Source organism: Mauremys mutica, chromosome 1, assembly GCF_020497125.1.
Source record: "Mauremys mutica isolate MM-2020 ecotype Southern chromosome 1, ASM2049712v1, whole genome shotgun sequence".
Taxonomy (NCBI): domain Eukaryota; kingdom Metazoa; phylum Chordata; order Testudines; family Geoemydidae; genus Mauremys; species Mauremys mutica.
The window spans coordinates 2,613,818-2,629,124 of record NC_059072.1 but is presented as its reverse complement, the minus strand read 5'-3'; the positions used below and the strand labels follow the sequence as shown (position 1 = coordinate 2,629,124).

The following is a 15,307-nucleotide window of genomic DNA, read 5'->3' as shown; positions in this document are numbered from 1 at the left end:
TTTACATGGTTGTTAAGCCACGGTGGCTCTTTTTTAGTTCTTTTACTGTGTTTCTTAATTTGGGGTATACATTGAAGTTGAGCCTCTATTATGGTCTCTCCCGCTGCATCCCCCAGCACCGGGGCCAAGGGGGCCTCTGCAGGCCCAGCCCCCCGGCTGTCCTCCCAGCTCCTGACCCCACATCCCTCCCTCCACTCCCGGAGACCAGGCGGCTGGCAGTGCCCGCCTGCGGGTTGCTGAGCAGGGGAGGGCGCTGGAAACGTGCCAGCATGGGTCAATACCCGCTCGCCTGGCCTGGCCTGGGGTGGGATCCCGCACAGCTGCACCACCACGGCCGTCTGGGGCCTGCCGGGGGGCAGTAGGGAGCAGCCTGGGGTTTGCCTCGATCAGCTGATGTGGGAAAGCTGCCGCTGCCTCGTCCCCCCTGGGGACCCCGCAGCCCGTTCTGTGGCGTGGCCTGGCCAGTGACAGGGACAGGCCGTGCACAACACGCGGGCCTGGGGAGGGATCCCTGGGGAGAGATCCCAGCAGACCGTGCCCTCTGCCCTGGCCGCGCCTCCAGCTCCACCATGCAGCGGCAAGGTGGGAGGTCACCGGAGGGGCTAGCCGGGGAAACCGGCTTTGCTCCCAGCGAGGTGTCTCCTTAGAGGGACAGGCGCTAGGGCGTGAGCAGGCAGATGGCTCTGGGGGGGAGTGGGGCCTAGTGGTTGTAGTGAGGCACTCGGGACCCCTGGGTTCTGTTCCCAGCTCCGGCACTGCCTCGCCGGGTGGGGGCCTGGCCACGTCACCCCCTCTCCCCGCGCCTGACTCCCCACGGGCTGGGCTGACGAGCCAAGGCGACCCCCCTCCGCTGCTCCTGGCGGCCGAGCTCAGTGCAGTCAGCAGGGCACTTTGCACCCCTCCATCCCCCCCGGGGTCCCTGTGCCCCCTCCCCTCCCCTCCCCTCCCCTCCCCATCCCCGTCTCAGGGGCTCTGTGTGCCCCCCCCGTGCCTCCCCTCCCCTCCCCCGTGCCAGGGGCTCTGTGTGCCCCCCCGTTCGTCCCCTCCCCCGTGCCAGGGGCTCTGTGTGCCCCCCCGTTTCCCCCCCCCAGGGCTGGCTTTAGGCACTGCGGGGCCCGATTCGAAAGAGCTGCCGCCGAAGACAGCGGTGGGACTTAATCAGCAGCTCAATTAGCTGCCAGTGCCCACGTCGGCGGAGGGTCCTTCTTCCGCGGCAGCGATCGAGCCGCTCCCGGCCCCTTCCCGGGCGCCGCCCCCGCCCCGGAGCCGCTCCCGGCCCCTTCCCGGGCGCCGCCCCCGCCCCGGAGCCGCTCCCGGCCCCTTCCCGGGCGCCGCCCCGGAGCCGCTCCCAGCCCCTTCCCGGGCGCCGCCGCCGCTCCCAGCCCCTTCCCGGGCGCCGCTCCCGGCCCCTTCCCGGCCGCCGCCCCGCCCCGGAGCCGCTCCCGGCCCCTTCCCGGCCGCCGCCCCCGCCCCGGCGCCGCTCCCGGCCCCTTCCCGGCCGCCCGCCCCCGCCCCGGAGCCGCTCCCGGCCCCTTCCCGGCCGCCCGCCCCCGCCCCGGAGCCGCTCCCGGCCCCTTCCCGGGCGCCGCCGCCGCTCCCAGTCCCTTCCCGGGCGCCGCTCCCGGCCCCTTCCCGGCCGCCGCCCCCGCCCCGGAGCCGCTCCCGGCCCCTTCCCGGCCGCCGCCCCGCCCCGGAGCCGCTCCCGGCCCCTTCCTGGGCGCCGCCGCCGCTCCCAGCCCCTTCCCGGGCGCCGCCGCCGCTCCCAGCCCCTTCCCGGGCGCCGCTCCCGGCCCCTTCCCGGGCGCCGCCCCCGCCCCGGAGCCGCTCCCGGCCCCTTCCCGGGCGCCGCCCCCGCCCCGGAGCTGCTCCCAGTGCCATTCCGTCGCGGGCACCCATCCTGCAGCCGGAAGCCCCAGATGAATCTCAGCCTGGGTGATCCAGCGGCCTGGCAGGTCCATCCCAGCGCCGAGCTCCTTCACCCCGCCAGGCCAGTGGGGGGTACGGCCGGTTCCTGCGTTGGCATCTGTGCTGCAGCCCGGGATCCCAGCGGGTGCTCTCCCCCCTGCCCTGGCAGAGCCATCCCAGCGGAGGGGGGGATTGCTGCCCCCTGAGTCCCATGCAGCCCCACATGGGTTGTCGGGTAGCTCTGAACCGTGCATCTGTGGGGCAGCAACGGCTTGGGAGCTCCCCGAGTTTGGATATGTGGGGGTCGGGTCCTATAAGCACCATGGGGCAGGTGGAAGAACATCTGGGTTTGGCCCTTGGCCAGCCCATCAGCTTGCAGAGGGGGGGCCGAGCCCCCCGTGTCCCGGCGGGAGGCCAGGCAGGGCCCTGATGCTCTGCACATGCCCAGCGTGTGCAGGGAAATGCCCGTCCCGGGCGAGGTGCGGGTGCCGCAGCGCATGCCGAGGGGGGGGCGGGTCACTGCACGGCGAGGCTGCAGCCTGTCCTGGCTGCGCTCCGGAGCATCGCTGCTGTTTGGTACAGCTCGTGCCCGAAGCCGGGCCGTCTCCCCCCGAGCGCCGGGGAGCCCGCCAGGTCAGAGGAGGTTTCCGGCGTAGCAGCCTGCGCGAGCCACCCGCCACGGCCCAGCGGGAGAGCAGCACGAGCCGGTCGTTAACCTGACAATTAAAGCAGGGTTTATTCGGCAGTTAATTGTTTGATTGCCCTGTCATCAGGCTGCTACCTGCCTGACAGGCCCCATCCCTCTGAATTTGTGTCAGAGGCAACAAGTGGGGAAAATCAACCCAGTAAAACACATTAACGCGCCAGCGCGGTCAGGAGTCCCTCTGCTCCTCTCCCGGGAGCCCCGCAGCCTGGGCTCAGCCAGGTGACCCGGGCCTGCCGAACGCCCCCCGGCTCTCCGGGGACGCGCACAGACGCAGGACATGCTGCCTGGGATGGGTGAGATCAGGGATTCCCGGCCACTGCGTCTTGTCGTAGGAGAGCAAGGGGGCCTGGAGAGGAAAGGACAGCGGCACTGAGGCTAGGAAAGCCGTCTCCGCGTGGGGCCGAGTTCACCTGTGGAACTCACTGCTGCAGGATGTCAGGAGGCTGGGAGCCTAGCAGGCTCAAGGAGCGTTTGGGCGCTGAGTAACAAGGACATCTAGAGCGAAAGCAGCCCAGCTGGGCGCAGTGTCTTGCTGGGGTTGGCTGGTGTTCCAGTGAACAGCGCTGCGTGGCTTGAGGTTTTAAATACCATCCGCCATCGTGGGTATTGGCAGGTGAAGGTGGGAGACAGTGGCTGGAACAAAGCTGGAGGGGGCAGAGCGCCTGGCCAAGGGAGACTGGGGTTGGTTTACTTCATAAGCAGGGAGGGGCGTGTTAGGGGACGGGGGGACCGGCAGCCCTGAGACGTGAATCACAGGGATCTTCCAAACAGCCCTAACCCTTAAAGTAGGTCACCTGGAGTCCCCGCCGCCTCTGCCCATCTAGGCTGGCATCAGGCCTCCGTAGGGTACCAGCTGGCCTGTGCTGCAGGCTGATGGGGCTCAGTGAATTCCATGTAGTTTGGCCTAAACTAACCTTGTCACTTACCAGCTGTGATGAGCTGGGAATGTTCTTAATGTTTGCTCTGAATACGGTGTTGGTGCCTCAGTGTCCCCTCTGCAGTTCTTAATATCAAGGTGGTGGAATAAGGGGGTGTGATTGCTGCAGAGCAAGGGGCCAGTGCACCTAAATGCCTGACACTCTGTCTCCTAGCAACTGACGGCCTAGGCCCCCTCCCTGCAAAGGTGCCAAGTGAAAGTGTTGGAGACAAAGCGATCAGGTGACCTCCTGGCCCAGGGAAGGAACGGAGCAGAGGAGGAGGGGCTGGAGGGGGTTTCAGTCTGGAGCTGGCTGGGGACGAGGAGTGAAGTGCAGACGTGGGGGTCTGGCTCACTGCCCCCCAGAATGGACCCGGCCGAGGGGTCCGGTTCGCGATACCTACAAGCTCTGTTTTAGACCCTGTTCCTGTCATCGAATAAACCTCTGTGTTACTGGCTGGCTGAGAGTCACGTCTGACTGCGCAGTGGGGGGGCAGGACCCTGTGGCTTCCCCAGGACCCCGCCTGGGTGGACTCACTGTGGGACGCGCACGGAGGGGCAGAGGATGCTGAATGCTCCAAGGTCAGACCCAGGAGGTGAAGCCGTGGGAGCTTCTTGCCCTGCAGACAGGCTGCTCCGAGGGAGAGGAGGCTCCCCAGAGTCCTGCCTGGCTTGGTGGGGAACAGTTCCAGAGCAGCGCCCGGGGACTCCGTGACACCAGCTGCCGCTAGGAGCCAGCCACGGGGTTTCATGACCCCACCACGCGGGCAGCGTCTCATCCAGAGACGGAGCAAACGTTTATAAGCCAACAGGAGCTGCGCTACCTCCGACTGCTGCCTTTGGACACCGTCCACTCGCTGCCACACTGCCGAGGCGCTGCCCATGCTGCAGACAGAGCAGGCAGGCTCGGAGGCCACCCGGGCAGACAGGCTGAATACACACGTTCTCCCCAGCCACGCCGCACCCCAAGAACACACAGGCCACTCACAGCGCGGCAGCGTCTCAGTCTGCCAGGCGCGGAGCAATCCACCTCGTCCCGCCAGCGCCCAGGCACGGGGCTGCGGCAGCTGCCAGCGCATTGGCCCCAGCGGGACACATCCAGGTCGGGCGCATTCTGAGAACGGGGAGAGGAACATCCCGGGTCTCGCTTGGATCCCCAAGTGCTGCCTTGTGACAGCGGGACGCCAGCAGCCGACGCTGCAGGTGCTGAGGGGAAGGGGAAGTGACATGGACGAACACAGCTTCAACCCCTCCGAATCGCCCCCTCTGCAGAAGGCCCGGCCCGCACAGCGAGCCTCTGGCATTCGAGGGAAGCCCGGCGGGGCGCGGAGCCGTCTTCTCGGCTTAATTGAATGTGGTCTGTTGGGAGCGCTTCGCGAGCGGCGTGCGGGCCCCTCGGGCTCCAGTCAGCAGGCCACTTAATTCTTCCATTAATTCCATCCAGGGCTGATTCAGCAGCTGGGGAGCTCACGTGAAAGCGTGCGCACTCTGGTAAGCAGGGACCAGCGCGCTCAAGCCCCCCCATGTCTGTGAGAGCTGAGCGGGCGATCAAGTGACCCCCGGCGCTGGGGCTGGCATGGGTGACCCAGAGTGCCAGCACGGGGGGCAGAGGCCGCTGCCTCCTGAGCGCCCCCCTGACCCCCAGCGCTGGAGCTGGCATGGGTGACCCAGAGTGCCAGCACGGGGGGCAGAGGCCGCTGCCTCCTGAGCACCCCCCTGACCCCCAGCGTTGTCCTGGTTCCCGGCCCCCTGGAGAGGCTGGCAGACCCCACGTGAGCTGAGACGTCGCTGTCAGAAAGCAGACGAGTGAATCCTGCGCAGTGTCCCTGCCCCGGGCTCGTCGTCTGCTGCTTCTCTTCTCCCCTGGCCGAGCTTCTCCGTGGGGCTGAGTGTGCCCTGTGCTTGAGCTCTCCTTCGCGGGGTCCCTGCGGCCACCTCTGCCTGCTCCCTTCCTGGCTGGTCGCACTGCCTGCCCCCCGGCTCCAGACTCCGCAGCCCTGGCTGGGGCAGACGGAGAGACGCTGACCCGTACCCGGCCGAGTGAGCCACTCCCCTGGCCGGGAAGGGCAGGGCCTGCTCAGTCTCTGCCCCTTCGCCCGGGAGCTTGCTGCGGGCAGAGCCCTGGCCCCTCTGGGCTGGCAGCGCTGGGCAGCACACACCAGGGCCACCTGGCTAAACGTACCGCGGGTGACTCACGGCCGCTGTGATTTGCCAAAAGCGCGCGAGGCCAGAGGGGAGACAGGGTCGATTTAGGCTGGATGCCGGCAAACCCCCGGCAGTGAGAGGCACCGGCCTGGGGCATCGTCTCCCCAGCGGCTGGGAAGCCTCGTGGCCTGGGCCGCTTTGTAACGGGGCAAAGGGCGGGAACATGCACTGCGGGAGCAGAGAGCTCTCCTGTTCCCTGCCACCTGCCGCAGCCCCGACCCAGGCCACATGGCGGCAGGGCCCGCCCCGGCCGCAGGGGCAGTCGAAGGAGTCCCCAAGCCGACAGGCAGGCAGCAGGCACCCGGCTGATCACGCAGTGGTCCCAAAGCTGCCCGGCTCGGGGGCCTCTGCTGGGTTACAGGCTGGCAAGGCTGATCCAGACAAGGAGCAGCCCGAGGTGCAGTGCCCAAGCGCGGCAGGGGCAGAGCAGAGTCTAGCCAGTGCCCAGGGAGATCAGTGTCAGCCTGGGGCGGGCATCCCGTCTCTCTCCGCGCTGTCCCTGGGAGGAGAGCCGCCTTCAGGGGCAGTCCCGGTCCCACCCGCCCCGGCACAGGCAGCAGGTAAATGAAATCCCCAAATGGTCCGGGCCAGATCCGCAGCTGGTGGAGCGTTGCCAGCGGACGCCAGCGGAAGGCCTGCCCGCCCCGGCTAATACAGCACTGTGCTGAGCCCAGGGACTCTGGGCTCTGATCCGGGGCAGACGGTGTTTGTAGTGAACCCCCCACCCCGGCTCCTTCCCAGCGGGGACAGGCTGGCCAGGTCCCCTGACACCGAGCTGCCTCGCTCAGCCACGCGCAGCGGCTGTTCGGCCGCGTCTCGGGCTACCCCTGCCGGCGCCGGCGGGTTTGTGTTCCCGTGTCGGTCCTCAGAGCAGGCACCAGGACTCCTGGGTTCTCTCCCAGGCTAGGAGGGGAGTGGGTCTAGTGAGTTGGGGGTGGGGGCAGGACTCCTGGGTTCCCAACTCTGGGCCAGGGCGGGGGTCAGTGGGTTAGGGTGTGTGTGTGGAAATGGGGTCAGGACTCCTGGGTTCTATCCCAGGGTGTGCCACTGAGCCTGGGAGCAGTGTGGGCAGCCCCCTGGCTCGGTGCCCCGCGGGCAGGGTCTCAGGGCTGGGGCAGCATAGCTCCAGCCTTGCGAGATGGCTGATGGGCTCCTCCCCCAGCCAGAGCCCGGTGCTGGGTGGGTGAAAGGATTTGGGGTCCCCTGCTACCCGTGCAGTCAGGCCTGAGCAGCCGCGGCACCAGCAGGAGGTGTGGGACCCCAGGGGCTGTAGCTCTGGCAGCCCCCAGATGCCCACGGCCCCTTCTCTGTCCTGGGAGGTGCCCGCCTGTCACCTCGTGTGACGGAACGATTCTGGCGGGACCCAACTGAGAGTGCCAAATCAGGACCAATTGCTTAAACTGGGCAGTCACAGCCCTAGGCTGGGGTTTTTCCACCTCTAAGGCAAACCAAACCAGCCAGACAAAAAGGACTTTGGTCTCACCCCACTGGCTAACCACAAGTCACACGAGCAATTTCCTTAGATACTCCAGTCTCCCAGCATCACCACCAGTGCACTCGTCCTGGGGATGAATGGTTATGAAAACCAACACCCCAATAAAAGAAAAAGGTTCCCTCGATCCCAAAGGACCAAGCCCCAGACCCAGGTCAATATACACATCAGATCTTACCCACAAATCACGCTGTTGCCAATCCTTTAGAATCTAAAATCTAAAGGTTTATTTACAAAGGGAAAAAGGTAGAGATGAGAGGTAGAATTGGTTAAATGGAATCAATTACATACAGTAATGGCAAAGTTCTTAGTTCAGGCTTGCAGCAGTGCTGGAGTAAACTGCAGGTTCAGATTAAGTCTCTGGAATACATCCCCCACTGGGATGGGTCGTTCAGTCCCTTGTGTAAAGCTTCAGTTTGTAGCAAAGTCCCTCCAGAGGTCAGAAGCAGGATTGAAGACAAGATGGAGATGAGGCATTAGCCTTATATAGACTTTTCCAGGTGTAAGAATCCCTTTGTCTTCACTGTGGAAAATTACAGCAAAATGGAGCCTGGAGTCACATGGGCCAGTCCCTGCATACTTTGCTGAGTCACAAGGCGTGTCTGCCTTCTCTCCATGGGTCAATTGTGTAGCCGATGGCCCTTAATGGGCCATCAAGCCAGCTAGGCAGGGCTAACATCAGCTTGTCTGGGATATTTCCCAGAAGCAGAGCATAATACAAAATACAGACAGTACAGAGCCAATACTTATAACTTCAACTACAAAATGATACACAGACATACAGACAGCATAATCATAACCAGCAACCCAGAACCTGGTCTTAGACACCTTATATGACCCCCTTCACTTAAGATTTGGTGCCACTACAGGACCTTGGTTGCAACCTATGTTCTATATGGTCCCAGTTTATATCAATAACGTCACACCTCGGTATCTAACCAGCAGTGATCACGTTGCTCCTCCAGCCTGGATCCCTTCACACCCCGGGGGCTGCCATGGGGCGGCCGGTGGCAGGACAGGCAGTAGTGCTTGAGGTGCTGGCTCCAGCCCGCTCGGCTGCACCCCCCTTGCCTCCCGCCCCACGGGGGTGGCCATGGTCCCAGGCACGCGTGGCTGCCAGGCAGTGGGCCCGGGACAGGTCCCAGGGCTCCCCCGCAGGCCAGCCCTTGGTTCAGGTGCCATGGACACAAGGCCCGGCTGGGCGCCCTGCTGTCGGCTCCCCCCCAGGATGGTGGCTGCCTCGGTCCGTGAGCTGGGGTGAGCTCAGCACGGCCGCCCCGTGGTCTGGGGGTGCCGGGAGCCCTGCCGGGGGTGGGGGACGCTGACCCAGGGCGCTGGAAGGAGCCGAGTGAAGGGAAGTGCCCAGCCCAGGGCACCGCGAGCCCATGAGAACTCAGCCCAGGGAACTGTCCTGCCTGTGCCCAGCGGCGGCTCCCCGTGGTGTCAGCGCGCAGGGGCCCTGGGAGGCTGCTGCCGGTGCTGGGTGGAGGGGGAGAGTTCCTCGTGCCGCGGCTGACTCAGCAAGGGGCCGTGGGCAGGTCACTCCAGGCCCCGTTCTCAGAGGTGGCTGCGTGCCCAGGTACGGGCATCTCTCTCTGAGGGGCAGCGCTTTGGTGGCTCCAAACAGCAGAGCAGGTCCCGGTCCGAAGCAGGCGCCTCGTCTGCCTGGCTGCTCCCCTGCCCCAACGCCGGTGTCTGAGGGGGGCTGCGCCGGCCGTGCCCTGTCCCTGAGCCCAGGCGGCAGCTCGCTCGCTGGGCTGCTTGCTTTGCCCAGAGCCTGGTCTCTGGCGTCCGTGGCACGTAGCAGCCTGTGGGGGGCTGTCTGGGCTGGCCAGGCAGGGCAGTGGATGGGTCCGGTTGATCCATTCTCGTTGCTGAGGCTGGTTCTGATCCGATCCTTCCTCCTCACTGCCGCGAGCCAGGGCAGCTCCCTCCAACTCGGCCGTGCCGCTAACCCGGCTGCAGGCTGCGGGTGCCCCCTCTGGCAGGGGCTGCCTGCCCTGTCCAGGGCGGGGGGAGACACCCGCTCTCTGCAGGGAGCCAGCCTGGGCCGTTCCCGAGGGCGGCTGGGGTCTGCTCCCCGGCAGCTGCTCCCTCGTCTCAGCCCCGACCCCGTCTGCCGCGTAGACGAGCGTGGGGGGTTTCTGCTCCCCGGGGCAGCAGGTGTGTGTGCGTTCTGCTGCACCCGCACCGTCGGCTGGCCTGTGTCGCTGGCCGCCTGTGACAGACCCCGCTGCTTGTTCAGCCTCCGAGCCACTGGATTGGACGTGACACGCTGTCACGTCCAATCAGCGTCCCGGCCCGCTCCTGCCATCCTGAACGCCGGGGTGCCGGCGCCGCTCAGCGCAGGGCTAGGGAGCGCCAGGCGGGGCGAGGGGAGGTCACCGCTCAGCAGCTGCGTCCTTCCCAGGGCGTGGGCACGGGCTGGGCACTGCTGCAGCCACTCGCAGGGCACCTGAGCTGCACCAGCTCAAACGGGGGCTGGTAAGGTGGTACTGCCATTCCGGCATTTCCCAGCTACCTGGCTGCACCCTGCACATCTGGTCCGTGCTAGCCCAGGGGCCTTCCCCCTCCCAGCAGCTCCAGGCCACAGGCTGCTGCGCCTGGTGTGAATCCAGAGTCACCTGGGGGCAGGTGGTGAAGCTGCAGCAGAGTCTGGCCCAGAGGGAGGGAGCTTTGGATGGTTAATAACACACCGGTGCCAGGAGCCCTCTCCTCTGAGCCCCCCCTCCCCCCTTCCCCTGAGCCCCCCGAGCGGCAGCGTGTAACCGGGCTGCCGGTTCTGTGCGCTCCCGAGCATGCGCCAGCATCAAGCCGTCCGGTTGGTCCCCGGCCAGGGACGGCCCCGATCCTTTGTGGGGAGTGTGTTGGCGTTGGGTTAAGAGGCGGGCGGGGCTCTCCACACGTGGGGCTGCAGCATGAAAGGCCTGAGCACCTGGCGGGCTGCAGGGTGGGCCCGTCAGCTCTGGGAAAATCCGGTGCCAGAAATAAGACGGGACCCCAGCCGGCCGCACTGCCGGGGTGGCTGACTCCGTAGCAGGCAGGGCTGCGTCTCCCAGTATCTGGGCCCTGCCCTGCCCTGCCGGGAATGAACCCGCGCCTAGTGCCGGCAAGGTGGGGAGGGAGTCGCATCGGCTCACCCCAGCACTGCACAGGGCTCCAGCCGCCCGCCGCCCCATTCATTGTGGCCGGCTCCCTTCCCTGCACCAGCTCTTCAGGAGGCCAGTGGGGCCTAGTGGTTGGACGAGAGCGCTGGGAGTCAGGACTCCTGGGTTCAGTTCCTGGTGCTGCTGCAGCATCGCTTTGTGCCTGTGGACAGGGCCCTTCACCTCCCCACGCCTCAGTTTCCCCACCTAGAACACAGTGGGGTCCCAGGCAGGGCCGTTGCTTAGCTGGGTGGGGAGCCCCAGGGGACTCCAGCTGGCATTCCTGCGACAGGAGTGGGGGGTATACGGAGCCCCTTCCCTCCCTCCCTGCACCCGGCATGCAGAGCTGAAGGGGGGGTGAGGCGGGAGATGCCAGGCTCCAAGGCCTGGCACTAAAGAGAGCTCCCAGCCCTGGGCCCCAGCCAGCTCTGCCAGTGCCCCTGCACCCCCTGGCTCTCTACCCATCAATGGCCCTCTATCCAGACCCACCGCCCCCTGCTATCCCAGCCCTGGGTTCCCCCCTGCCCCCCAGCTCTCCCAGTGTCCTTTAATCCCAACCCACAGCACCCCTCTGCCATCCCAGCCCTGAGCTGCTGTGACGGGGCTATTCTGGCGGGACCCAACTGAGAGTGCCAAATCAGGACCAATTGCTCAAACAGGGCAGTCACAGCCCTAGGCTGGGGTTTTTCCACCTCTAAGGCCAACCAAACCAGCCAGACAAAAAGGACTTTGGTCTCACCCCACTGGCTAACCACAAGTCACACAAGCAATTTCCTTAGACACTCCAGTCTCCCAGCATCACCACCAGTGCACTCGTCCTGGGGATGAATGGTTATGAAAACCAACACCCCAATAAAAGAAAAAGGTTCTCTCGATCCCAAAGGACCAAGCCCCAGACCCAGGTCAATATACACATCAGATCTTACCCACAAATCACGCTGTTGCCAATCCTTTAGAATCTAAAATCTAAAGGTTTATTTACAAAGGGAAAAAGGTAGAGATGAAAAGTAGAATTGGTTAAATGGAATCAATTACATACAGTAATGGCAAAGTTCTTAGTTCAGGCTTGCAGCAGTGCTGAAGTAAACTGCAGGTTCAGATTAAGTCTCTGGAATACATCCCCCGCTGGGATGGGTCAGTCAGTCCCTTGTGTAAAGCTTCAGTTTGTAGCAAAGTCCCTCCAGAGGTCAGAAGCAGGATTGAAGACCAGATGGAGATGATGCATCAGCCTTATATAGACTTTTCCAGGTGTAAGAATCCCTTTGTCCTCACGGTGGAAACTTACAGCAAAAATGGAGTTTGCAGTCACATGGACAAGTTTCTGCATACTTTGCTGAGTCACAAGGCGTGTCTGCCTTCTCTCCATGGGTCAATTGTGTAGCCGATGGCCCTTAATGGGCCATCAAGCCAGCTATGCAGGGCTAACATCAGCTTGTCTGGGATCTTTCCCAGAAGCAGAGCATAATACAAAATATAGACAGTACAGAGCCAATACTTATAACTTCAACTACAAAATGATACACAGACATACAGACAGCATAATCATAATCAGCAACCCAGAACCTGGTCTTAGACACCTTATATGACCCCCTTTACTTAGGATTTGGTGCCACCACAGGACCTTGGTTGCAACCCATGTTCTATATGGTTCCCATTTATATCAATAACGTCACAGCTGCCCAGGCACAGAGCTCTGTCAATGCTCCTCCATCCCGACCCACACCACTCCCTGCTGTGCCAGCCCTGGGCTCCCCAGTGCACCGGGTCAGTGCTGGGCCGGGGGTCCCACGGAGAATGACTCGGGTTGGCGCTCTGATCCCATTTCAGTGCCCCTTGCCCGCTCCGTCTCTCAGCCTCGGTCTCCTCTCCCCGGCAGGTCTGGTCCCAGTGCGAGGAGGCGCCGGTGGAGGAGGTGGTGCCGGTGCTGGAGGAGAAGGAGCGAACCACCAGCTACAAGCCTGTCTTCGTGACGGAGATCACCGACGAGCTGCACTTCTACGTGCAGGACGTGGAGACAGGTAGGTGGGGGGGGCATCGTGTAACCGCGGTGGGATGGGACAAGGCTGGGGGCAGGGGGGACCCATTCCCCAGTGGGGCAGGATTGCCCCTGCTCCCGTCTCTTCCTCGGGGGCCTGTGGGGAGCTGCTCCCGTCCAGCTGGGAGCGCCAAGCTCAGGAACCAGCCATGAGGAATCAGAGCCGAGTCCCACAGGGCCCGTCCCCCCCCCGGCATCTCCACTGCTCACTGCCCGGCTGGGCTGGGTGAGGCCATGTGGCCTGCAGGGCATGGGCAGCGTGCGGCTGGCAGAGCTGCCCAGGGTGAGCCGTGTGCTCGCTCCCGGCAGCGAGTGGCTCCCTGGGCCAGGCCCTCGGTAACGGGTGGTGCAGCCAAGCGAGCCCTGGCATGGGGCCTTTCCCCACGCTCATGCCCACAGCCGCCCCAGCTCCTCTTGCAGCTCGGCCCGCCTGGGCCCTGGGTACGTGAGGGACCGTGTGGCAAGGCAGGGGCTCGGGGGCAGGGTGGGTGATGGGGTCGGGCCCACGGGGAGCAGCTTGGCTACTTCCTGTCCTCTGGCCAGCGGGGGCGAGACTCCAGCTCCCCAGAAGGTGCCCCATCCGTCCGTCTGTCCATCCATCCACCGGACCAAGGGGATCCAGTAGATATCGTGTACTTAGGTTTTCAGAAAGCCTGTGACAAGGTCCCTCACCAAAGGCTCTTACGCAAAGGAAACAGTCATGGGGTAAGAGGGCAGGTCCTCTCATGGCTCAGTAACTGGTTTAAAGACAGGAAACAAAGCATAGGAATAACTGGTCAGTTTTCAGAATGGAGAGAGGTAAATAGTGGTGTCCCCCAGGGGTCTGTACGGGGCCCAGAGCTATTTAACGTATTCATAAACCATCTGGAAAAAGGAGTAAACAGAGAGGTGGCAACATTTGCAGATGATACAAAATTATTAAAGAAAGTTAAGTCCCAGGCAGACTGCAAAGAGCTACAAAGGGATCTCGCAAAGCTGGGTGACTGGGCAGCAAAATGGCAGATGAAGTTCAGTGTTGATAAATGCAAAGTGATGCAAAGTGATGCACACAATCCCAACTAGACAGATACAATGATGGGGGCTAAATTAGCTGTTACCGCTCAGGAAAGATCTGGGAGTCACTGTGGACAGTTCTCTGAAAACATCCACTCGATGTGCAGCGGCAGTCACAACAGCGAACAGAATGTTGGGCGTCATTAAGAAAGGGAGAGATAATAGCACAGAAAATATCATGTTGCCTCTATATAAATCCATGGTACGTCCACACCTGGAATACTGTGTGCGGATGTGGTCGCCCCATCTCAAAAAAGAGATATTGGAACTGGAGAAGGTTCAGAAAAGGGAAACAAAAATGACTGGGGTACGGAACAGCTTCCGTATGAGGAGAGATTAATAAGACTGGGACTGTTCAGCTTGGAAAAGAGACGACTAAGGGGGGATATGATCAAGGTCTATTAAATCATGACAGGTGTGGAGACAGTAGATAAGGACGTGTTATTTACTCCTTCTCATAACACAAGAACTAGGGGTCACCCAATGAAATGAACAGGCAGCAGGTTTAAAACAAACCAAAGGCAGTATTTCTTCACACAACGCGCAGTGAACCTGTGGAACTCCTCGCCAGAGGATGTTGTGAAGGCCAAGACCATAACAGGATTCAAAAAAGAACTAGAGAAGTTCCTGGAGGACAGATCCATCAATGGCGATTAGCCAGGATGGGCAGGAATGGTGTCCGTAGCCTCTGTTTGCCAGAAGCTGGGAATGGGCGACGGGATGGATCACTTGATGATTCCCTGTTCTGTTCATTCCCTCTGGGGCACCTGGCATTGGCCACTGTCAGCAGACAGGATACTGGGCTGCATGGACCTTTGATCTGACCCAAGACGGCCGTTCTTATGTTCGTCTTCCTGCGGCCTGGATGCTGCCGCTGCCTCTCTGCTTCCTCAATACCATTATTCCGTCCCTGCCCCTGTTTAGTTAAGATGTGATGATTGTGGGGAGCCTGGGGCCGGCCTGGCGCAGCAACGGAGCCCTGCGGTGCCACCCCGATACCCGGCTAATAGATGCCACGCCCAGCCCTGCGAGAGGCGCGCTTACACACTGGCACAGCTGGGAACAGAACCCAGGAGTCCTGACTCCAGACTTCCCTGCTGTAACCACTAGACCCCGCGCCCCTCCTCAGAGCCAGGAACCAGAACGCAGGATCTGAGTTCTCAGTCGTCTCCCGCTCTAACCACTGCCCCCCCCCGTCAGCGTTTCCCAGGGGAGACGGGAATTCCCAGCGCCGTGGGGAGATGCCCTCACCCCCTGTGAGCCTGGCTCGCTGACCCGCCCGGAGAGGGAGGTGCCCGGGCAGAGGCACTGGGATGCCGTGGATCCCTTCCAGAGGGCTAATCGGGTTGATCGGTGGTTGAACAAACAGTTCATCTGCTGCTGGTTGAGTCTGCCAAGTCGCTGGGGGGCTTGTAATGCCCCCAGCACCCGCTGCCCGGGTCAGCTACATGCCCAGCGCGCTGCAGCTCTCCACACACCCGGCCATAATAGGCCGTGTGGGCATTGGCGGGGCCCTGGGGAAGTCAGATCCAGGGAGGGCAGCGCTGTGCCCGGGAGGTGCAAGGAGCTGCCAGGCCGGATTGTGAGCGGGGGCGGGGGCTCGGCACCGAGCCTGCGCCATCCGGCCGGGCAGGAGGGACAGAACCGGGGAGGTTGTTCGGGAGGGAAGAGGCGAAAGTTTTAATTCGAATGAGCTTCGCCCCCTGTGCTGCGGCTCCTGTTCCGGAGGGGGGAGCTCCGGCCCTGCCAGGAGCCGTCTGATCCCACCGGGACCTTGCTGTGCCCAGGTTCTCGGTGGAGCACAGTGAACCGGGTCCCCAGAGAGTCCGTCCGGGCCCGGGGCGGACGC

At 63.2% G+C, this 15,307-nt stretch overlaps 1 protein-coding gene across 1 annotated transcript in view; it reads left to right on the top strand.

The window, feature by feature from the left end:
* Window positions 1–15,307, top strand: part of SND1 (staphylococcal nuclease and tudor domain containing 1) — a 475,599-nt gene that overhangs the window by 451,866 nt on the left and 8,426 nt on the right. The window contains exon 18 of the mRNA XM_045027292.1: window positions 12,247–12,388. Coding sequence (XP_044883227.1) covers window positions 12,247–12,388 — 142 coding nt within the window. The remainder of the gene's footprint in view (window positions 1–12,246; window positions 12,389–15,307) is intronic.